Source organism: Mchenga conophoros, linkage group LG13, assembly GCF_057382185.1.
Source record: "Mchenga conophoros isolate Kocher_MC1m ecotype Shallow Benthic linkage group LG13, M_conophoros_male_GT1.1, whole genome shotgun sequence".
Lineage (NCBI taxonomy): Eukaryota > Metazoa > Chordata > Actinopteri > Cichliformes > Cichlidae > Mchenga > Mchenga conophoros.
Genome location: NC_140538.1, coordinates 28,905,786 through 28,929,959, shown reverse-complemented (window position 1 = coordinate 28,929,959; position 24,174 = coordinate 28,905,786). Strand labels below are relative to the sequence as shown.

General features: G+C 40.3%; 1 protein-coding gene across 4 annotated transcripts in view; it reads right to left on the bottom strand.

The window, feature by feature from the left end:
* LOC146561503 (stromal membrane-associated protein 1-like) overlaps positions 1 to 24,174 on the bottom strand; it is a 152,411-nt gene that overhangs the window by 75,976 nt on the left and 52,261 nt on the right. For 2 of the 4 annotated variants that reach the window (XM_085297636.1, XM_085297638.1), the window contains one exon: positions 21,710 to 21,772. The exons of the other annotated variants lie outside the window; for them this stretch is intronic. In XM_085297636.1, the coding sequence (XP_085153762.1) occupies positions 21,710 to 21,772 (63 nt within the window). The remainder of the gene's footprint in view (positions 1 to 21,709; positions 21,773 to 24,174) is intronic. 4 annotated transcript variants of the gene reach the window in all.

Here is a 24,174-nt window from a genome sequence, read left to right as displayed (position 1 = left end):
TTGGGGTAATTATCTTACTCAAAGGTCCACCCTCATTTCGTCTTCATTATCCATGGCAGCAGATTTTCCATTTATCTCTCCTTCGGTTATATGAAGTGTGTCAGTGTCATATGCTGAAAAACATTCCCACACCATGGAGCTTCAACATGCTTTCTCTTCAGCACTGGAGTCTTGCCTGGTGAGTGTGCATACAGGCCATGGTGGTTAGTATTTTCTTTGAAACAACTGTACTTGCTGATTCCAGGTCTTTCTGTAGCTCTCAACAAGTGATCCTTGGCTCTCAGAATTCTTCTAATAATTCTTTCCACTTCCCCAACAGTGCTCGCCGGAACCTTTAGTGGTTTAGAAATGGTTCTGTAACCAATGCCATCAGTATTTTTTGCAACAATAAGTTTGTGATGTTCTTAAGAGAGCTCACTGGTTTTACCCATCATGAGATGTTTCTTGTGTCATACGTTGGTATCAAGACATCTTTTTTTATAGGTCATCTGTTGGGACTGAAACAGCTGATATTAATGTGCACTAAGTGGCAGGACTGCTTTCTAATTACAGGCAGATTTCAGCTGGTGTCACTACTTTCCATGACTTTTTGCACCTCCCTTTCTTCATGTGTTCAATACTTCATTTCTCATTATTAATTAATTTATGGACATCTATGCTTTGATTTTTTTTGCATGTGTGGATTGGATGGGTTGATATTGACATATGGTGAGAATTTCATGTCAGTGGCATCTTTAGAATTATATTTAAACCCTGGATTAACGGAGATGTTCGCGCGGCACTGGCGGCACTGGCGGCACGGAACACCGCCTTTGCCTCCGCGAACACATCGGACTACAAACACGCACATTACCAACTCCGGAAGACGATCAAAGCAGCCAAACGTGAGTACAGGGACAGGGTGGAGCAACAGTTTGACAACCCTCGGAGTATGTGGCAGGGACTAAACACGATCACAGACTTTAGAGGGAAAACCAGCACACCGCAGACCACGGCCTCTCTGTGTGAGGATCTAAACGTATTCTACGCTAGATTCGACACAGCGAACACCATGAGACCGGACAGTGTGCGCACCGCGGATGACGTCAGTGCGCACACTGTGTCTGAGGAGGATGTGCGGAAGTGCTTCAGGAAGGTGAACGCACGCAAAGCTACTGGTCCGGACGGGATTCCCGGCCGCGTCCTCAGGTCATGCGCGGCTCAGCTGGCTGGAGTGTTCACGCACATCTTCAACCTTTCCCTCTCTCTGTCTGTTGTCCCAGCCTGCTTCAAAATGGCCACCGTCGTCCCTGTACCCAAATCCTCCACCATCTCCTCATTGAACGACTGGCGACCTGTAGCCCTGACCCCCATCGTAAGCAAATGCTTCGAGAAGCTGGTCAGGGACTTCATCTGCTCTGCACTACCCGACTCACTGGACCCTCTACAGTTTGCATACCGCCACAACAGGTCCACTGATGATGCCATAGCCCTGACACTACACACTGCCCTGTCACACCTGGAGAAGAGAGACACGTATGTGAGGATGCTGTTTGTAGATTACAGCTCAGCATTCAATACCATCGTTCCCTCGAAGCTGGACAGGAAACTGCAGGATCTAGGACTGAGCAGCTCCCTCTGCAGCTGGATCCTTAGCTTCCTGTCTGACAGACGCCAGGTGGTCAGACTGGGCAGCATCACCTCATCCCCCATCACACTGAACACTGGTGCTCCACAGGGGTGTGTACTGAGCCCTCTCCTGTACTCACTCTACACCTACGACTGCACAGCCACTAACAACTCCAACATCATTGTGAAGTTTGCGGACGACACTACAGTGGTGGGTCTTATCACCGGTGATGAGACGGCTTACAGGGAGGAGGTCAGCGCCCTGACCCACTGGTGTCAAGACAACCATCTCACCCTCAACGTTGCAAAGACAAAGGAGTTGATAGTGGACTTCCGGAGGTGCAGAGAAGTACACACCCCCATCACCATCAACGGCGCTGCTGTGGAGAGAGTGAGCAGCTTCCGGTTCCTTGGCGTACACCTGGCTGAGGATCTTACGTGGTCAGTACACACAAACAAAACAGTGAAGAAGGCGCAGCAGCGCCTCTTCTTTCTCAGGAGACTGAAAAGATTCGGCATGAGCCCCCGCATCCTCAGGACCTTCTATCGCTGTGCCATTGAGAGCATCCTCACTGGATGCATCACCACCTGGTATGGCAAAAGCACCGCCTACAACTGCAAAGCTCTCCAGCGAGTAGTGCGGTGCTCTGAACGGATAATTGGAGGTGAGCTTCCCTCCCTCCAAGACATCTACAGGAAGCGGTGCCTGAGGAAAGCGGGGAGGATCATCAAGGACTCCAGTCACCCCAGCCATAAACTGTTCAGACTACTTCCATCAGGAAGGAGGTTCTGCAGCATCCGGTCCCGTACCAGCAGACTGAGAGACAGCTTTTTCCATCAGGCCATCAGACTGCTGAACACGTCATAGACACCTCAGCTTCACTACTGGAACTTCAACATTATGCACTCCACACTGTATATAAATGCCACTTGTTTTGCACATATTCAACTCTGTATATTTTATATATTTTATTATTATTATTATTATTTTATTTTTTTACTATTTAATTTGTAAAAATGTGTATACACACACACACACACACACACACACACACACACACACAGGAAAATATTTAGTATACACATCCAGAAATGCATACACTATTATATATTGTACATATATTTATTAGTTTCAGGTTGGCCATTCTTGTATTTTGCTCGTTTGTGTTGTTGTGTTTGCACATCTCTGTTGCTTGTGGGGCTCGCACACAAGAATTTCACTCGCATGTGCTGTGCCAGTGTGCCTGCACATGTGATGTGACAATAAAAGTGATTTGATTTGATTTGATTTACTTTGGTGACACGTTCAACACATATTTTACCGTACTGTGTTTTTCGAACGCTGTCGTTGGTGACTTCATCAATAAGCACACAAACACAATTCTTGTCTGTTTAATGAAGCAGGTTGACAAATTAAAGCTAAAAACTAAGTAAAAAAAAAAACACTGTCTGCATTTGCTACTATTATGTTAGAGGATACATTTCTTTGTGATAAAACTGACGTTTTAAACAGCCTTTGTCTCCGACTGTCAGATTTGTGAATTCATTATAAACGGCACTGTTATTGTGTGCATCTGCATGAATGACGCGGTTGAAATACTGATGAAGTTTATTTGTGTGAATGTCGTATAAACCCAGAGTCTCTATGTTTTGCGATTATTATTGAGATTGTACTGAATGAAAAAAATTATAATTGTCACCCAACTACGAGTTTTCAAAAGCTCGTCTGTTGAATCTATCGCATATCTCCACTGATGAAACACTTAAATACCATCCAACATGTTTCCATAAATATGAGTGAAGTGCTCTTTGTACAATCAAGTCTGAGGCTACCGAGCACATCCTCAGATCCCTTGAAAAACCGTCCTGATGTATCTGTGCACGCTATTCCTTAAAGTATGTCTGCCTTCTGTAAGTGTGTGCATATTTTCCTCCTGATGCACACTTGCAGAAACATTCGCCTTAATATTCAGAAGCGTTTTCAAATACCCGAATAATGCAAAACCGTGGTTGAACTTCAATCATCCAGGAAAAATCATACTTCCTGCACATGAATAAAACTGAACATTTACAGGTAGAGCTATTCATAGAGAATAAAGTATAGAAGGTAACTACAACATTTTCACCTATATGTCTGTACCACATATGGAGAGCAATTAGGACACTGCTTCAGAGCATTTAGACAGATCTAGCTTTCTAAATGTTAGACTATATTCTGCCAGCAGCAGATAGTAAGAGGCTTCACATGGAATCACCTGCCTGTACCTCATCCAAAACCGACTCCAACCTCAAAGAATAAACTTTAGGACTGAACAATATAAACATCATAATACAAAATACTATTTTATTTTCCTAATACTATTAGAGGAACAACTCTTAATTCAAGATATTTAACTTAAAAAAACCCCAACTGAATTTGATTATTGTGCTGCTAATAACAAGAAAAATGATACTACTCATATTTAAAGGCAGCCACATGCAAACTTCTCAGTCACTTGTTCCTCTAATTTTTTTTCTTTTTTTGTCAAAATGAAGAGGTTATGTGCAATCTCCATCGCACACGTCCACAAGGCATTTACACAAATCTCTGGCTGAAAATAAATCTGGTGTATGATATATCTGACAGCCGTAGGCTCTGTAAATGCCAACCAGCTCAGCGGACATGGCTCTCTCTGTTTACAGGTAGACTGCGTTACAACTGTCTTAGTGGTGCATAAGCTGCACGGCACCACACCAGGGGAGATGCGTTAGCGTGTGTGGCCGTACATGTGAGGAATTGGAGGAGAAGCTCGTTGGTGTATCGGTGCATCTATGCATTTATCGTGGAGGAGGGAGAATGTGCGCTCATAACTGCATCTGTCCCATGTGCGTGAGTTTTCTTGGGAAAACAGACTTGATTCTCTTCCTCCAGCAGCGCAAATCCGGCCTATTGATTAGCCTCCTTGCGGCTACGCTATCGATCCTTTGACTTCAGAGAGAATGTGTTCTATGTGTGTGGTGCACGGTTTGTGTGTGTGCGCATATGTGTGAGAGAGTGTGCGTCATGTTATTAGTCACAGAAGGCTGCTCCTTTGGCTGCCCTTCACACCATCCGCTCAAACTAACTCCAATCGACCACAGATATGCTTTAGCTGCTGCAATTGCTGCTGACTCTGTGTGTGTGTGTGTGTGTGTGTGTGTGTGTGTGTGTGTGTGTGTGTGTGTGTGTGTGTGTGTGTGTGTGTGTGTGTCACATTCAATCTCAGGAACCTTTGAGAGTCCAACTCAGTCCAGATGTACTGAGCACCTAGCGATAACACACTCCCCAAATCCCTCCACTGAATGAACAAAGATACACACATATACATCAACACACACACACACGCAAAGGCAAGCGCCAGTGTTTTCCATGAAGGAAAGCAGCCCCTTGTTCTCCTTGATAATTTATTCATGGGCTGAAAGAAAGAGACAACATACACCAGCAGTCCAACGGGACGACAGTGATTTAGTGTTTGTAGACAGACAGACAGAGAGAGAGAGACAGAGACAGAGAGAGACAGAGACAGAGAGACAGAGAGAGAGACAGAGAGAGAGAGAGACAAAGAGACAGAGAGAGAGACAGAGAGACAGAGAGAGAGAGGAAAGACAAAGGGGGACAAATGAAGGAGAGATGGAGATGAATGGAGGGGAGGAGTGTGTGAAAACAACTGAGGAGGTAATGGAGTCACTGCTTGCTTAAAAACCACTTTGTGTTTAGGAGACTGTGCAAGCGGCACACACTACGTCCTTTCTCTTTAGTGCCTGACAGAGCCTGTCCTCCCTGCAAGGGCATCAAATATTGTTTTTGTCAAAGATGCTGGCTGTCTCAGAGATGCACACAAGGTGTCCTTTGGCATTTAAGACTTAACACAACACCAAAAGACACCAAAGACCAGCCTCACTCTCATCTTGCACATCCAGTTAGATCCATAATGTTGACTCTGAACACCACCAGTGGATTTTAGATCAAACAATCAAGATGTGACTGAAGTGTCGACTTTCAGCTTCAATTAAAGTTGTTTAACAAAACTATTGCATTAACTGTGTAGGAAGTTTTTTCTTTTTTTTACAGCCATTTTTATACATAGTGCCTGATTTTCAGATGTCCAACTAATTGGACAAACTAAGATAACGTTAAATGGAAGCATTGTTTTCAAGAAAATCCTTTTCAGTCAAAGACCGTCTGAAGTTCAGAACCAAATGTTGCGTTTGCTCCTTTGAGATGCTCTGCCAGGCCTTTACTGCAGCTGCTTTGAGTTGCTGTTTGTGTGTTACTTTGTATTCAGTTTTATCTTCAGTAACTGAAAAGCACGTTCTAGTGGGTTGAGATCAGGTCACTGACTACGCCATTGAACATGCTCCTTTTCTTTGCCCTGAGAAGCTCTTGGGTTGCTTTTGCAATATTCAATAGAAGCCGTCATGATTTGAAATATAGAAAGTTTACAGCAAGATCCAAACTACTGGTAATGCTCAAGAACAACGAGGCCAGAGAGTCGTCTTAAAGAACCTGCCCAGTTCTGGGAAAAAAAATTCTTTTTCCAGATGAAACCCAGAATAACTCCTAACAGGTTGATGGAAATAAATGGCTCATGATCAGAAGCAAAGCACATCATCTCATACATGGTGGCTACTGCCAACAGAACAGCTCATTAGCAGCCACGCATGCCCATAACACTGCCTCCTCCACCGTCCGGTTATTTATGAACAAAACTGTTCAGGCAACGTGTTAGGACCTCTTGGTGTCAGAATGGGTGAGTTGAGCTCTGTATTGTGTTTTGTTTCTAACATGAAATCAGCGCTGTGGCCTAAATGAGTTACTTAACAGCTGTGGTTAACAAAAGAGTATTTGCAGTGCTTTTATCTTTGCTGGATGTGTACCAAGGATTCATGACACTGATGCGGTTTACAGTTGAAATAGTGAGACTTCATGCTTTTGAATAAATCATAATGTGTCAAACAACAGCATCACAGTAAGCGCGATAGAAACTTTACTTTATAAATCCAATTTCAAATAAGATTTAAGCCAGCAAGTTTCAAGCAAAGCTTTACAGACTCTCTATCCAAGCATGTTCTGATTGCACGTTGATTTAAAGTGTTGTTATTTCAATGTGTGGAAAGCTACAAAGATATTTTTAGGCTGATATATACGCAGCACAGTTACATGTAGGAAAAAGGCACAGAAAATAGACACATCCAAAGCAAACAGATGAGCTTTTAATAATCTGTAAACAAAAATTCTGAAATTAACCTAAATGTTATTCTTTAAGCCAGTGTTTCCCAACCTTTAATTGTAATTGTTCTGCCCGTTACTCACCCTCATCGCTTAGAGCAGTGTTTTCCAACTACTGTACCGCGGGACATAGGTGTGCCATGAGAAATGATCAGGTGTGCCGTGGAAGATTATCTGGTTCCACCTGACTAGTACTGTAAGCGATCTGCATGAGTAACAGGCAGAACAATTACATTCTCTTCCAATAGAGGGCAGTACAACTACCTAATGTGAAATATGGTTGGGAAACACTGGCTTAGAGTACCAATCAGGTGAAACCAGATAATCTTCCACGGCACACCTGATCATTTCTCATGGCACACCTATGTCCTGCGGCACTTTGGTTGGGAAACACTGCTTTAAGGTATCATCCCAGCTGAAACCACTTGGCTCATCTCAACATCATAGTGGTAGCAGACACTAACGTTTCTCCCTGTATCATTGTAAATGAAGTAGGTTGATTTTACCATATTTTATATTACCAACCAAGGTTGCTTTTTTAGAAAGCAACACCAACTGGATGAGTCTACTATATAAGCAGGACTTTATTAATTAAAAAAAAAAAAAGAAGAGTACATAAGCGTAAAGTGAAAGGTGACTAATAGTTTGCATTCAATTACAATTAGACAGATAAATGTCCGAACCGCCCCCCTGAGAGGTTTTGCAGAACACAATGTCAGTTATTTGACTGTGATTAGCTGAAACAATCAACTAATCCTAGTTTCAAAGACATCAGTAATGTGACAGTCCACTGATAAACCATTGAACCATGAAAAAAAACATGAAACCAGTCTTCAGACCATCTTTTGCCCTTATCACCACCTATACATTATTCTAATTCTCATCAGCCAAGAATCATATTTTTACTGTGTTTCTTCAACCTTTGTTCTGTGTGACGACAAGTGGATAACATGCTGAGACCAGCTTCCAATCAGTGCTGAAGTTTAATTAGCGCCTACAGGCAGGATAGAAAGTACAGACTGAGTTGGGCTTTGACAACCCCAATCAAGCTGTATAAAAATGGGTCGTATAAATTCAGACAAACAGAAAGAGTCAATATTTTAACAAAAGACTCTTTAAAATTCTAGTATGTGAAACAAAATGCATGTATGCATGACTGTCTATATTTCCATTAACACACTATGGTTTCTTCCATGTTATCTGCAAGACTGTCCAAAATACATGCCGCCATTCAATCTGAAATCTGAATTCAGATCATCGCTTGTCTAAAAGCAGCAGGTGATTATGTTATCACCATTTAATTTAAAATGGCTGGGCAGAGAAGTCAACGTGTGTAGTTAATTTTTTCATTTAAAATGCTCAATATATCCCAGAATTCCTCCTGTCAATTAAAAGATACATCAGCCACCTGCCCTTCAGCTGCAAACACAGAAGAATTAATTTAGTCTGAGGAGAAAATTTGAGTGGGTTTGGAAGGTCAAGATAGTGTTCAAGACACTTAGCTGATGAGCAAAAACAACAAACCAGAACAAGGTCATGAGAAAAAACAATGAGGACTGAGTTTATATATGACTAATGATTACTAACAGTCCTTTAAACATGAAAAAGGTTTTAATGAATATTACCTCAAAGTTGCAGTTTATTTTATGTTTGTTTGTTTTTTATTTAAATCATATAATTCTGGTAGGTTATTGGTCACATGACTCCCAAAGAAGTCTGAAGCTCGGCCACTATTGGTGGCATTTTTGAAGATTTAGTCTTTAAGAAAATTTCAGGTTTAAAGGTTTAAAAGGTGCTATACATAGGAAAATTGGCTGAAGTGCATCCTCATACACAAATTTTATTATTATTTTTCTATTAATAGTTTTTATCTTTTCAGCAGTTTGGCAAAAACATACACAGGGCCAGAAAGCGTTTGACCTACTGCTCAGTGGACAAGAAAATGTTAGACTGTTGAATAGAAAATAAAAATAAAGCTATAACATGCAGGAGCTCTCCTCCATGAACAATGAGTAAAGCATTTACTGTATTCCTGCATTTGCACTGGATGCTGACAGTGAATATCAATCAGCAGGTGCATAAATGGAATATGCAACTCCTGAGACAGAAGCCCTTTTTTAAACATTTAGATTTCACATGTGAGACACGATCTCATCCAAATGTAAACATTTAGGCATTTAGGTCATACCCTGCCTCAACATCATGTGACCTCACATGTTTGTCTTACAGTGCGACTGGTGAGCTACTACTGTCTAGAAAGATAGATCCAACATGGCCGACACCATGAGAGTAAGAGGAGCTTTGTTATCATTAATGTAATGCTACAGGAGTGAGCTGCTGAGGTAAGGGACAGCATGAGACAGTCACATTGGAGTGACGTGCAGTGAAGGCGCAAACATCTGTCTGAACACCTGTGTTATGGCACACCAGGGGAGAAATCCACACTTTAGTGTGCTTGATTAAAGTAGTAAAGAAGATGGCATCAATTATAAAATCAACATGTTTCAGCAAATATTCTTCAGAGTAATGTGCAATCTAATTGGCAAACATATTGATAATTATACCCATGTTACACTCTACTGTGTAACTTTACCTGATATATGATGCCTTCATGTTTTGTTTTGTTTTAAAAAAAGGAGGGGAAAAGAAGGAAAAAGGTTTTAATGTTTACGTTTAAATGCTACTGATCCTGACTGAAAGGCGATATCAACAAGGTCGCCAAGAATTTCACACAAAAATGCTATGAAATTCCTACCATGTACTGTGGGTCCATTTGTGTTTGATTTTGAAGCCATTTGATAAACTCCTAAACCTGTAGCAATAATTTTAGTAAAATTCTGGTGTTATATATAAAATCAAAGATGTATTTATTCAAAAGATTAATCGTTAAGGACAACATGCCTGGTATAATCTGACTGGATCCCAATCAAGTAAATTTCATTTGACCAGATTCTATTAAATTTAACATTTTAAAATGCACTTCTGTAGCAAAGTTACATGGAAAATTAACATGTAATCAAATTACTTAAAGTAAGCATTTTGGGCATACAGTGGTCCCTCGCTTATCGCAGGAGTTACGTTCTAAAAATAACCCACGATAGGTGAAATCCGCAAAGTAGCCAACTTTATTTTTTTACAATTATTGTAGATGTTTTAAGGCTGTAAAACCCATCACTACACACTTTATACACTTTTCTCAGACAGTCATGAACATTTTCACACTTTTCTCTTTTGTTTAAACACCCTCAAAGTTCAAACCTTCGTAGAAAAATAAATCCAGTATTAAAGAACAAAACCAAAGGCACCCGCGGTTCAGATAAAACTCTAGAATGTTGTTCGACTGAAGTTTTTGAAAGCAGTTAAATTAACGTGTGTTACATTCAAGTCAAAGTCGAAAACATTAAGTCTATCAGTCAAACTCAGTTACATTAAATCTTCTAACAATAGCAAAGCAATTACTAGAGCTTAAGAGGGGCATAACTGTAGTGATGGAGACCAAAGACAGTATAACAGGCTGAGTTTATGGGCTCAGTCACGCATTTTGGTTAATACTGGAAAAAATACTGCATCTATTTTGTAAACCTTGGTCTTCCTATTTTCAAAATGAAGTATTATGTGTGGTATGAAACTTCCGTCTTTGGCTAATGACTTGTCAATCACAAGACCCACCCTTCTTGTAACATAATGTTTTTGCAACCAAGATGGCGATGGTTGAACCTTCAACATGTGGGTTTTTGAAGTCCATATTTTACATTATCTATGGAGACAGAGTAGACTACAGTATAAGTTGCCGAGAAGAATTTCCTTATTACAAACTAAGAAAGCAACCAATGCTGAGGAAAGCCTGGATCTTCATTGGTGTTGCTTTTCCTCTTGATAAGCACACATCAAAAGTGCTGAACTGCCTAATTACACTCACTGCTTACGCGCTTTCTGAGAGACAGAAAAGCTCTGGACTGCAGGTTTGATAGCTATGGTAGCAAAATTACAGCTATTAAAATATATGACCCTGTTCAAAAACCATAGCAACACCATTCTGGTAATAGCTCGTAAAGAAAGCCCAGAGTAAAGTATGCAATGAAGTTTAATTCCTCTGCAGCAAAGTTAAGTTCCCTTCACAGAAGCATTAATACATTTTTATCCACAGCATGTAAAATAGTCCGCCCAGCTTAAAATATGCTGGAAATGTCTCTGATAGCCCGTGTGCAGGTCGCTGATTGTTCAGACAATTAACCAGACCTCGCTCAAACTGCAAGCAACCCATCAGCAGAATTTGATTAGTTAGAGACGACTGGCTGAAAAATATGCAGATATAGCATGTACATTTGACCCGTCTCCACCATACACATCTTTGAACTCACTTTTTGCTAAAGTTAGAGCCCATTAGCATGTACCAATAAGGAAAGTCTCAGTAGCTCAGATATTTTTGGTAAATAAATATGAGGAATGGGAAGGAAATATTAGAAGGTAATGTGAGAGGTTTAAGGAAACAAAATAAATCACCCACATTCTCTGTAATCAAGAAGGGATATTTTTCATATTTTGAAATGACACTTTATTCTCCAGAATAAAGAATACAGTTAGAATATGTATATATATCAACATCCAACTGGGGACATCAAAAGGGTCAAAATCTAAAACCAGCATCTCATTTTTCTTCACTTGCTTTTGAATGAGAGTTACTACAGTATAAAGGGAAAAGTTGATAAATCCTTAAGAAAAGAGTCTAACCTTTAAGTCTCCTTCTTCTTCTCTGGATGACCAGTGTCATCTATAATAAAGCCAACAACCACCAGCAACCCACTGGAAAATACTCATTTTTCCCCAGTCACTGGAAATTGCAAGGAGGTTGCCAACTGCCTTCTAGGCCTGGGTGACTGAGGCCTTGAAGCACTGGACCCAATTTCCATTTTTTTGAAGGAGTGTCATACAAATCTTCTTGACAGTTGTTGTAGTTTTTGACATTGCATATTTATTCTGTTTGTAAAGCAGAATCTAATCTCATTTTGCCACGGATGCTCGAGCGGTTTAGATACTAACCTCCTAGTTAGTATCATGTTCTTTTTCTTCAGCTTCTTGGTGCATTACCACCTCAATCAGGCAGTGGTAAATTCTGTATAAGTAAGTATTTTCTTTAAAAAAAAAAAAGTATTTTACCTTTTAGTATTTATATAATCATATGTAATTAGTACGTGTGTGTGTGTGTGTGTGTGTGTGTGTGTGTGTGTGTGTCTGTCTGTCTGTCTCATGGCCAAATGTGATCAAACTGTAGCAAAAAAACCTCACAAAGTCCTCGGGCACTGTCTGTCTGACAGTTTTTGTCATCATGATGGTGTAACAACCCTGCAACATGTATGAATGTCCTCCACAAACGTGTACAGCATATCATCTGTACGCAAAGATGCTAAAGAGAGACATAAGGGCTAAAGGGTGAGAGCGTTCAGTGAAGAAGAGAGAGAGAGAATGGGAGAGTGCAAGAGAAGCCAAAGTGTGGAAGACGGGGATGTTGGGGGGGGGGGGGGGGGGGGGGGGGGGGGGCTGTCAGCATGTTTCCCGGTACACTGAAGATTAAACAGCTTTCAGTGTGTCAACACACACTTGGACTAACAAGTCTCTCGCTCTGTGTCCACACACACACACACACACACACACACACACACACACACACACACACACAACTATCTCCCTGACACTGGGCTTCAGAGACAGCTGAAGTACAGCTGAGACAGAGGAAAAGGACAAAAAGGAGATGTACAACGTCACATATCTCTGCAAGTATACACACACACACACGTGCACAAAGACCATTCTTGCAAACAGACAACATCTGTTGCACAATTTATGCAAACACACACACACACACACACACACACACACACACACACACACACACACACGGATGAGTTTTGATATCTAAGTCCATGTTGGCTAAGTTCTGTGACTACCAGAACTTATATTTACTTATTGTTCACATTATAATCCAAACTTGTTTAAATGCTCTAAACTCAATGAAAGTAGATTCTCACACGTTTAAGAAATTTGAACTTTTATCTGTGTAAACATGTTCATTCATTTCAACTCAATTTTATTTGTATAGTGTCAAATCCCAACAACATACTATAAGGTAAAGACTCTTAAACAAGGTAACAAAGACAAAACCCCAACAACCCCTATGAGCAAGCACCTGGCAAGAGCGGAAAGGAAAAACTGCTTTTAACAGGAAGAAACTTCCAGCAGAACCAGGCCTTAGAAGGGCAGCCATCTGCTGTGATGGGAAGAAGACAGGACAAAAGACACTGTGGAAGAGTGCCAGAGATGAATAAGAACTAATGATTAAATGTAGAGTGGTTTTTAAACACACTCAGTGCATCATGGGAAGCAGCCTAAGCCTATTAGAGCCCATTTCATATCTGCAAAGTGTATATGGACCATAAGATGAATTATGAAAGATGCTCTTAGCACAGATTCTATAGCATTCTTTAGGTCTCAAGGATAAGTGATTTACTACCTCACTCTCAGGAGGTAGCACTACAAAAAAATATTTTTTTTTAAAAGAAGAACACACACACGCGTTTCTTGGAACTTATGTCATTACCAGTTAATGATCAACTGTGATCTGATTATTATTTTCAACTGATTGTCTTAACAAATCAGCCAGTTCTGCTAGCACAGCTGAAAATTTGAGTTAAGAAATTAGCAAAAAATTTAACCAGAAGAGTGTCTAAAAAAACCAAAAACCAATAAACAGCTCAGTGAGCTGAGCTGATGACCCAGTAAGTTTACAGAAGAGGCCTAGATCTGAGTCTGCCCCGCCCCGGTATAGTCACTGCACGTTTTCCCCCAGCCTTCCTGTCCACTGTTTACTGTGCCATTACAGCAAATGCTAAAAAATAGAACTTTCATCTAAAACTATTATTATTCTTTTTCTAATAAAGACAACTTTGATTTGGGAAACTGTCAAAAACAGAGCATTTCATACACTGCCAATGAAGATGGGCAATAAATCACAGATACTGGACAGAAGAAGATTGCAGTGAAAACATGCCAAAGGAGGGCTGACGCCACCTGTTGGGTGTGGTGCAAAAAAATCTGCGCATTTCAAGAAGCATCAGGTTACATAATCCAAATCATAGCTACATCACCAAAGATGTAAAGGGCAAATTAATAATTCTTTGTTAAAAAATTAAAATAAGAAATAATAAAAATTGTTATGGCCCTAGTAGGGCCTCCTTTGAATCTGACCTTGTGTGGGTGTGTCCTGCCTTAGGTGCCACCTTTTTTGTACAGCTGACTCCCATCAGCAATTAAGTATTCTTAAGGCCAGGGAAAGGTGATCTCTACTACCAGAGAGCCTTGTTGGGTTGCAGCTAGTGAGCTGTGTGCATATGGTGGTTGATTGCTCCTGCTCTGTGGAGAGGAGTGTGTTTGGGTGACTCTTTTTAGCTCTCTCTCTTTTTAGCTTACTTTTCAGTTTATTTACCAACACCTAGCTTTTGTTTTTGACTTCTTTAAAAGGTGATAGCAGCGTGTACAACTCTTTTAGTTTAGTTCAAAATAGAAACAATAAACAAACAATAAAACTAACTATTTTGCCTCCCTGTCTCCTTTTTTCCAACCTGGACACCTTTTGTTACTTTCCCTCATCCTCTGGACCATTTTAGGGGAACATAACAATAGTAATAATTCAAAATTATTACTAAGTAAGAAATGAAATGATTTGCAGAGTGAACATGAAATATTCACTCTGCACGCCACTGCATGGACTAAAGTACTGAGTTTTACTGATTAGTTTCCTTCAGCATCAACTTATCAGCTAATTGGTGTCTAAACTACAGTTATTACTATAGTTAGCGGAATCAGTTAAAACCACTTAAACTAACATGCATGTTTTTATGTTATGTTTTGATTGTTTGTATGTTTTTGGGGGATTTTTATTTATTTTATTTTATTTTTTTTTTGGGGGGGGGGGGCAAAGTTATTTCAACATTCTTAATAAGACACAAATCATAGTGCAAATTCTGCAAAAACCCTCTGCACACCTTCTGTGGCCAGCTGACTTAAAATGCTGTTGTGTACATTTTACAAGTACACACACACACACACACACACACACACACACACCGCACAGTTACTAGTAGCTCTGAAAGCAGTGGGGAGAGAGTGCAACTACACACAAAGCCTGGAGGCAATTTAATCTTCGTCAATAGGGCTTAATCATATGCCGATTGTTTTTGATGCCATTAAAATAGAATGCAAGCTCTATTTTAAACACTGCTTTTCTTCGTCATTCACAGCAACGCTGCGCTCTTAGACCAGCTTTGGATACATTTACACAGGAATAACCTGAGAAAAATGGCACAACAAGAAAGGTTAAAAGAAGATTAAATTACAGTACAAACTGCAAATCCACCACAATATTGTATATATCATCAGAAGTCCAACCAAAAACTAATGCGGGCGTTGAATGGACACTCCCTTCAGTCCATCAGAGATCCTATTTATTAGAATTATTCATTCATGTTTTACTCATTTAGCTTTTTTCTTCCCATTTAATGGGACTCAGTTCAGTCAAATGCTTTCACACACACACACACACACACTGTAAGCCCCCACCCAGTCAGTACTGTATGTACAAACTACAAGCATATGACCATAACAGCCGTGTCATTAGTTTTGTTTTATTCTCTGTGCTTCTCTGGTGTTTTCTCTCCTTACAGCTTCCCAGCATTAAGTTCACATAGCCTCTGTGTGTGAAGTGGCATCCTGGGTATTTTTCTTCCGCAGACATGGAGGTTAACTGGAGTGGAAACTATAAACTGCATTTAGTCAGAGCGGACAGGATAGAGAAAACACTCTATTAAGGTGGATGTAGTTTCCCAACATGATATTAATGTATTCGAGATGAAAACATTTCTTGTCAACGTCAAAGACAGGAGACGAAGGGCAGAGCAGTTCATCCAGACCTGCTTTTATGGCCTGGGAGGCCCAGATGAGCTGTCGACAAGCCTCCGTCTCTGCAAGCTGCAGTCTGAGAACAGCCTCCAAGACCGCCAGAAGGGCATCGCAATGAATGCTCAGCTCCAAGAATCCAGTTCAAACCGGGGATATCAACAGCATTTACCATCATTACCAAGAACAATGCAGCAGTCACTGGATTTTATTTGGGACATGTGCATAATGGCAAAAATAAAATTCTACAGCCTTGCAATCAAGAGGAGAGATTGCAGGATTGCATCAGTTGTGTTATGAATTGAGAAATCTCTGGAAGACTAAAACACAAACAAGCAAATTCAGTGTGACCTGTTACATCACATTTCAGTATATTCACTGTTTTCACAGGGTTGCCTTACACACACATGTTGTAAAGCATGGTCATGTTCATAGAAAAAGAAATAGTTTGCAGTAGTTATTTGGATGTAAATACAATGAGTGAGTAAATATGTCAGGGCAGAAATATTGATAGAAAATAAAATGGGACACAATAAAGAGAAAAAGTAGATTCATCTTGAATATGCGAATGTATCAGAGGAAAACACCAGAGAGTACAGGGCTCAGTCTTAGTTGGTACAGTTCCCCATAGCCTACATTTTTGTTCTCTGCAGAATGAACACACACACACACACACACACACACACACACACACACACACACACCTGAGAGCTATATTATTCCCTCACTGCTTCACAGGCCATGGAAACTCTGAATTCACTAACCATGACCCAGAAACACACGCACTCACCCCTTTCGCTCCTCTCTCGTGCTCTCTCAAGCAAACATAAGTGCGTGCACACACTATAGATATGCATGAAAGCATAGCACAGCTCTAGCGCACATACACGTGGGTAACAGCAAAGGCCAACTCGCATTATGCCTGCATCACACACACGTTCGCTGACCCTCACCTCCACACATCAGTTATTTGCAGCTCATCGCGAGGCCGGCCTGATCTGGAATTACATTCTAGTCAGACTCGCGTCATTCTTTGTGGTCAAAATCACTTATCTCGACTGACAGCAGCAACTTACCAGATTTTATATTAAAAAACGCAACATTATGCAAGTTGTGTTTCGGGATGGGAGAGGATCTTTTTTCTGGTGCACTCTGGTGCATTAACAGTCTATCGACAATTTTTAAAAAGCTACATTTGCCACATTTTCTTTACTTCCTCTGAATGACAGAAGGCTTCTTCTGGACAGATATTACACCATTATATTAGGAACCTGTTCCAGCTGAGGTTCCACTTATATATTATTCATTGCGCACACTGATGATATTATCGTCCTTCCAGATACAGTTCCCCTCTATATGCCCCTGTGTGTGAATAAGAAATAATCCACACCGATGGACGTAGCAATATTAAAGCATATGTGAACAACATGAATGTTTGAGGGGTTTCCCCTAGAGGATGGGCTCAGGATTCAGGTGGAGGGCTTCACAGGCTCTAGGCTTTCACTGCTATCACACATTCAATAAGTCGCACGGGCACACGCAAAGAAAAGCTGCACTTCACCTTGTCATAACTCAGGCTTTCACAGTGCTGCTACAGCCTTGTACATAAAACATGATCACTGCTACTGGCCTGAGTTCTCCTTCTGGTTACTGTAGGTTCACTTTGAGGGTTTTTATGGGTTGTTTTCTTCTAATGTTCCCTGTATTTCTCTTCAGCACATCAGCTTTTAAAATTCTTGCTTACATACTACTCAGCCACAGCTACCATGTTATGTTAGCCCTCCAAGTTCCACCGCAACAGCTGTGGCACACAGGAACTCTGGTGGCGTGCTCTGGTATCTGGCACCAGGATTGAAACAACAGATTGTCCTAAGGGTTGGGGGTACGGCCTCCTTGGATCAGGCTTGTTCCAGCACAGATGCTTGATTGGTTTGGGTAGCTTAGTTTGGAGGCTGAGTTACCGGCTTAGGATGTTTGTCATGTTTCTTTAGCTGTTCTAGAGCATTTTTATGGACTGTAGTGAGATGTTTGGGGGTGGGCACTAATGTCTGTGGTTGCTATTGCCAACCATAATGACAGCACATGCCAGGAATCAATGTTTCCCAGAAGAACACTGCATTGAAACGCAATAATCAATGTTTTACATTTAGGCTGTCAGTGGTTTGACTCTGTTGTTGCAAAGACTGTATATAAAATAAAGATTTAGTCACTAATCCTGACAAAATATCAAGTTTACACACACACGCACACACAATTTCAAAGTTATTTTTTGACAGAAGCTACAACTGTTAAGCTAGATTAATTACCTTTTTGTTTGTTTAAGTATAACTTACACATATAAAAACTGCCTAAAAAATTAGAAGAAAAATAATAATACAAATGTGACCTACTGAGGTTGGATCTGCCTGACGAACACTGCACACCATACAACAGCAAACAGTACTGTACACTACACATGGTTACTTAAACCAGTTTGAATGTGCCAAGAAACAAAGCCCTGCAGGCTCTAATCAAAATGCAGTTTTATATTTGCATATGCAACAGAAGGGGTTCATGTCCAGCCTGAGTTGGACCAGTTCCTAATTATACTAGCTATAGTTCAGCTCGATTAACTGTAGTTTGACAGCTTTGAGCCTCAGGTCTGTGTGCCAAATTCTTTTACATCTTGTTGTTCCAAATATATCCAACTATACTATCCACGATCATGTGAGCTATACGAGCACTGTAGAAGCTAAAGGTGAACCACGCTGGGTGGTGATAGGCTGTGTCTGAGAGACTGGATTAGGAAGGTTCTGGTGACAGAGCCAGAATAAAGTGTATGTACAGTAGCAGTAAATAATAAGACTGAGCTACTCACCGACAGCAGATACATGCTAGAGCACTGCAAGACTCCAGCCAAGATCCTGGATTCTGCTTGCCAAGTGCTGAGTAGGGCAGCACAGTGGATTAACCCCACAGCAAAAAATTCATCCCAAGAGCAGCAGGTTTTTTCCCCTAAGCTGATGCCATCATAAAGATAGCAGCAGAAAAACTTCTATGAATTCTGTACCCATATTAAAAATTATGAGTTTTAAACTGTCATTGGTTGCTTACATTTTTTTTTTTTTTAAAGAAAAAGAGAAATAAAGAAAGATTTTTCCATTTCTGCCCTTTTTCCATTCAAACCCAACTCTGAAAAAGTTGGGATGCTGTGTAAAATGTATATAAAAACAGGATCAGCAAATCACATAAACCCATATTTTATTCAAACTGCAAGACAGAAAATATATCATGTTTAAACTAAGTTTACTGAATTTAATGGATCCAACAGGTCTCAAAAAGGCTGACACGAAGTAGGCGTGAAAAAACCAACAAAAAAGCTTGAGGAAGATTGTTCTGTGCGAAGTGGAAAGCTGTTCTGTGCTCAGTCAAACTGAAATATAAACTGAATTGGAAAATACGGAGACCACATTCTTCATTCAAAAGGAGCAGGACCATCCAACTTTTTATGAGCACTCTCTCAGGATGCATTTAACAGCATGGCTTGTAGTAGAAGAGGTCAGGTGCTGAACTGGCCCACAGTCCAGACCTTTCACCAAACAAAACCCCAGACTATTGAGCAGCTAGAACCCTATATCAGACAAAAATGGAACATTCCTCTGCTAAATGTCCAGCAGCTGATCTGATCAGTTCACAAATGTCTTGACTGTTGTAAAATAAGAGGGGATGCCAAAAGTGGTAAACAGCTTCCTGAGATGTTTTGCGATGTTTTGAACTCACACATGGACTGTCAACACAGTTCCATCCACTGTGCAATACTTAATTTTACGTGCAATAACCCACACTGTAAATACATAACACTATTTATTTTTTACATTTTATATTTTTTCTGAATACTGTTCATATATATATGAAAAATAGTGCTGCAGAAATTGTGCACCTCACCCCCTTTTCTTTTCCCACATGTTTGCACTGAGTAGGAGATGCTCTGTATCTCATTGCATATCTATACAGTTAGGGATGGGTACCGGTGTCCGGTGCCATGATGGCACCGGTTCTGACATAAACGGTAGTAACCAGACCGAAAAGCAGCGCACATTTCGGTGCTTTATTTCGGTGCTTTTTTTTCCCGAGCTGTGATACACTTCTAGCCAATCATTTTACGTTTCCCAGGATAGTAGGCAGGTCCAGGTACGTACGTTCTGTTAGAGCAGAGCTACAGATTAAAAATGTTCAAGGCGAAGCGGTCAAAAGTCTGGCTGTATTTCACAGCAAAAGATGCAAACTCAGCAGCCTGCAACAAGTGCTTTAAGCTGATACTGTGATACTGTCAAAGGAGGTAACACCTCAAATCCGATGAAACACCTGGCGACGCATAGCGTTTTTTTTAAAAGCCGAGAAATGCGCCGTATGATAGCTTGCTGCGAGACCTCACACCGAGCGCATCTACTGTGCGTGGGTTGCCTGTTATCTGACCCGGAGTTAGCAATATCCCCCAAAAACCCCGAAGAGGAGAGTCCTGGCCCCTAGCCCTGCCAGTGTAGCAGAAATGATGAGGATGATGATGCAGCAGCAGCCGTTCTTCTCTGCGTGAGTAGCTTAATGTTCGTGTGTAATTTACGTTGAGTAGGCTAACCACGTTATTACATTAATGCATGTAAGGTGAACTAGCAAACATCATCATAGCTACATGCGGCTGTCCTCTTGTTTGATGGCAGATACTCCCTTCACCCTGGCCAAAAAGGCTAAAATGACCAAAGAAAAAGTGGAAAACAGTTAAACATGAGAGGTTTAGGACAAAGTTTGTGTTTTTTCCATTGATTAAGCACTGCTTCCAGCCAAGAGTGATACCATATATGCCCCATAGCTGCAGAAAAGGCTAACATTGTTATCTTTTTACAAAAAACCAGCTGAACATGAGGTTTTTGGACCAATTTTGTGTTCTCCATTCTTTAAGCACCGGTTTGAGCACCGTTTGAGCACCGGCACCGTTTCAAAAGTACCGATTTGGCACCGGTATCGGATAAAACCTAAACGATACCCATCCCTATATACAGTGACAATAAAGGCATTCTATTCTATTTTACTGCCATCAAATTGAAAATGACTTTATTAACTCTTTAAATTGTACATTTTCTTGCTTTAAACATTCGATTTGCTCCAATATCCTACTGTGAATAAAAACAGGTTTACAGGTTTGTAAACCATTGCATTATGTTGTTATATACATTTTACCCCAACGTTTTGGGAGATATGGTTATAGGTTTTCTTGCAGGTGTTAACTAGCGAGGTAGCTGGATTCTTGAGCTACTTGAGCTCAGATTTAAGACAACTCCCAATTGGTCAGATTAATCTGCATCATTTATGGGTTACTAGAGCCGTATATTTAGGTCTCTCAAAAACTGGAGAGTGCTTCATCAGTGAAAGACGAGTTTCAATAACTGTAACTGATTCTGGTGGTGGTGGTTCATTGATCTAATTTGTTGAAGAGACAGACAGATGTTCATTCAACGTGTTTTTTTAAGTGCCTGCACCAATCAACAAAGTTTCAAGGGAAAACTTTCCAGATGGTTCCATGTAAAAACACCCCAGAATGCTCCACTCCTGTTCACCGGTTAGTTGCCAACTTACAGTGTTTGTTAAGTGCCGAGTAGGCTGTAAAGATTGTTTTTTTTTTACTAAAACTGCTGCTTGCTGTGGTTCTGATTTTCTGAAGCTTGAAAATCAAAACCGCAAATATACCACAGCACTCCATTAAGTTGGCTGACAGTACAGTGCAGTCATGGTTAAAACCTAAGCTTACTTGTGTTTTATCGTAGGCTCAACTCAATAACTGAATCCATTCCAGAACCATATGAACCTAAATCACATCTCTCGTTTTTCAGATTACACCTGTAATCCATGATTTATGAGCGGTGTTTCTACCTTTGAGTTGTTGTGTCTCTCTACTTTGTCACCATCCTTCTCTTTCTTCTTCTCCCGCTCCTTCTGTGAACAAAATGAATGGATAGTGTGAGACAGTGGCGTATAGTTGGTGCCACCAACACACATATCCATTTAACTCATGTACACACATTTATGTGGACCCGTTGTGCTCATTTTCAGCTCCACATTTTTATTCTTTGACTCTACTAGACTAGCTTTGCACGATTCCTAGTTGAAATTGTTCTTATGCAAGCATGCTGGACCCTGCAGCCCATCAGTTCATCCTCTATGTGAAACCAGTTGTTATAGCTCCTCTCTTTTAAAGCCAACTTAATTCTGATTGGCTGTCACATGCAAATAGAAGGTAAACTGCAGGTGGGTGGGGTTCTGTGTCTGAGTGGAGCGCATTTATCGAAAGACTAGAAAAACGATCAGCAGCCTGAGTTTTGGCCCACAGGGATTACACAGTCACCTCATTATATGAAACTCTGGCCAAGTGTAATGTCCACCACTGTCACAATATGACAGAAAATAAGGAAAAGCATAATAAGTCCATACTAAGCCTGGGTCAGTGTGGTTTTTTGACTGGAATTCTGGTTATACAAGTCCCTTCTTCTTCTTCTTCACATTGATATTTACATGCAGGGTGACAACTGGAGCTCTTTTTGGCTCAAATAGACATGAAACTGATGAAAGCCGCAGTACAAAATGACAAGCTACCAATGGAATCTGAAAAACTTAATTTTGGAAACTGCAATTTCTTAAAATGAATTGGTAACTTTATATTACGGCCCATGACTAAGGCTTGCAAGTCCCCTGTAATAGAATAAATTTCAGTGTGTATCAAGAAGAATCACAGTGCTTTAATTACAGAGCTGTTCACCGGTACCATCAAAACACGTGCTGCTAGACTCGACCCCAGACATGCTCGCAACAACTGCAAGTTGTGTTTGTGAAACTACATTCAGTAATGTATTTTAAAATTCACCTCAAACTTCAATCAGATGATTTAGACCAGTGTTTCCCCAACTTTGGAGCCGCAGCACATATTTAACATGAGAAAAATCACACGGCACAATGTCACAAAAAGCATATTGATCATTTTTCCCCATGCAGAAGGTATAGCAGAATTGGCTCGGTTTGAGCCCAGTACACCGTTTTTGCTTTCATCTGGGACCAATCAGATTGACTGCTTTTTCTTTTCAAATATTTATCCATTGCTATTACGCCAGCTCGAAGCCGACCGGGAGGTCGAGGCACGATGTGCCGGGAAAACAGTGTTCCTCCCGGCCGTAGCAGGTCTCGACCTCCCGTTAGCTTCGAGATGGTGGGTGTCAGATCTCCGAAAACGTTGGAGCACTTTTGCAAATATGTGATGTCTTGTAAACCGAGCAGATATTTGACGTTTACACAACTACATTCACGCCTCAAAATATCTTAAAAGTTTATTTTGTGACCCAGAAAGAGTAATATTACAACTAAGTAGCTGCCGCCATTGTTGGAATTCAACTTTTGCGAGATCTCGCAAAAGTTCATCGTAATTTTTTCTCTCCCATGTCCCTTGCGGGGCTCCGTAGGAAACACTGATTTAGATACACCCTGTATTTTATTTGAAATTTAAGCGAAATTACATTTACCTATAATATTTAAAGTTCACCACATAAGGAGGTAATGAGGCTGATTTACACAAAAAAATAAAATAAAATTATTTACAGTGTAATTTGTGTCTCTTTTCCTGTAAAATACCCAGAATTTTGGCACCACCTTAAATTTCTTATGCACTACTTACATTTACTTATAATGTAAATTCTTGTTTCCTGTAAATGCACTACTTAAAATAATTTACACAGTAAGTATTAAATAATTAATTTAATTATGTCTTTGTTTTCTGTAACAACCTGATGTGTTACTTCCTTATTCTAGTGTGCCTGCCTTTAAGTATTTGGAGGTAAATATAATTACACTGTAATTTCAAATACCTTGAAATTCAATTTAGTTACAGGGGAATTATGCCCCTATTTGCAGGTGAGATTATTAAGTGTTACTAATTAATTAATTAGATGAATTTGGCAGAACTGAGCAGCTTAAGAGCACCAAAGTTCATTCCTACCCCTGACCCTGTTCTCCTCCATGACATCAGGCTGAAGCTCATCAGCACAGAATTACATAAAACAAAATTTGAAATTGGTAAAAACCATAAACCATCGTGACATTATCTGGGAGAGTTGCGTGTTTCTATGCTAAGTGGGATATTGCTGATAGCAATAACTAACATGGCAATAATAAATAATTCAATTAAACCTCCTTAATTTTCTCTGCTTAGCTCAGGACAATATTTACATCAGCAGAAGTTAAAAACTCCAGGTAACATTAACTATAATAATGCATGTTTACACACAGTGGGCTTGACCATACATGCATACAATTTGTAGCAGTTATTAACAGATTTACAATTCTACACTCAA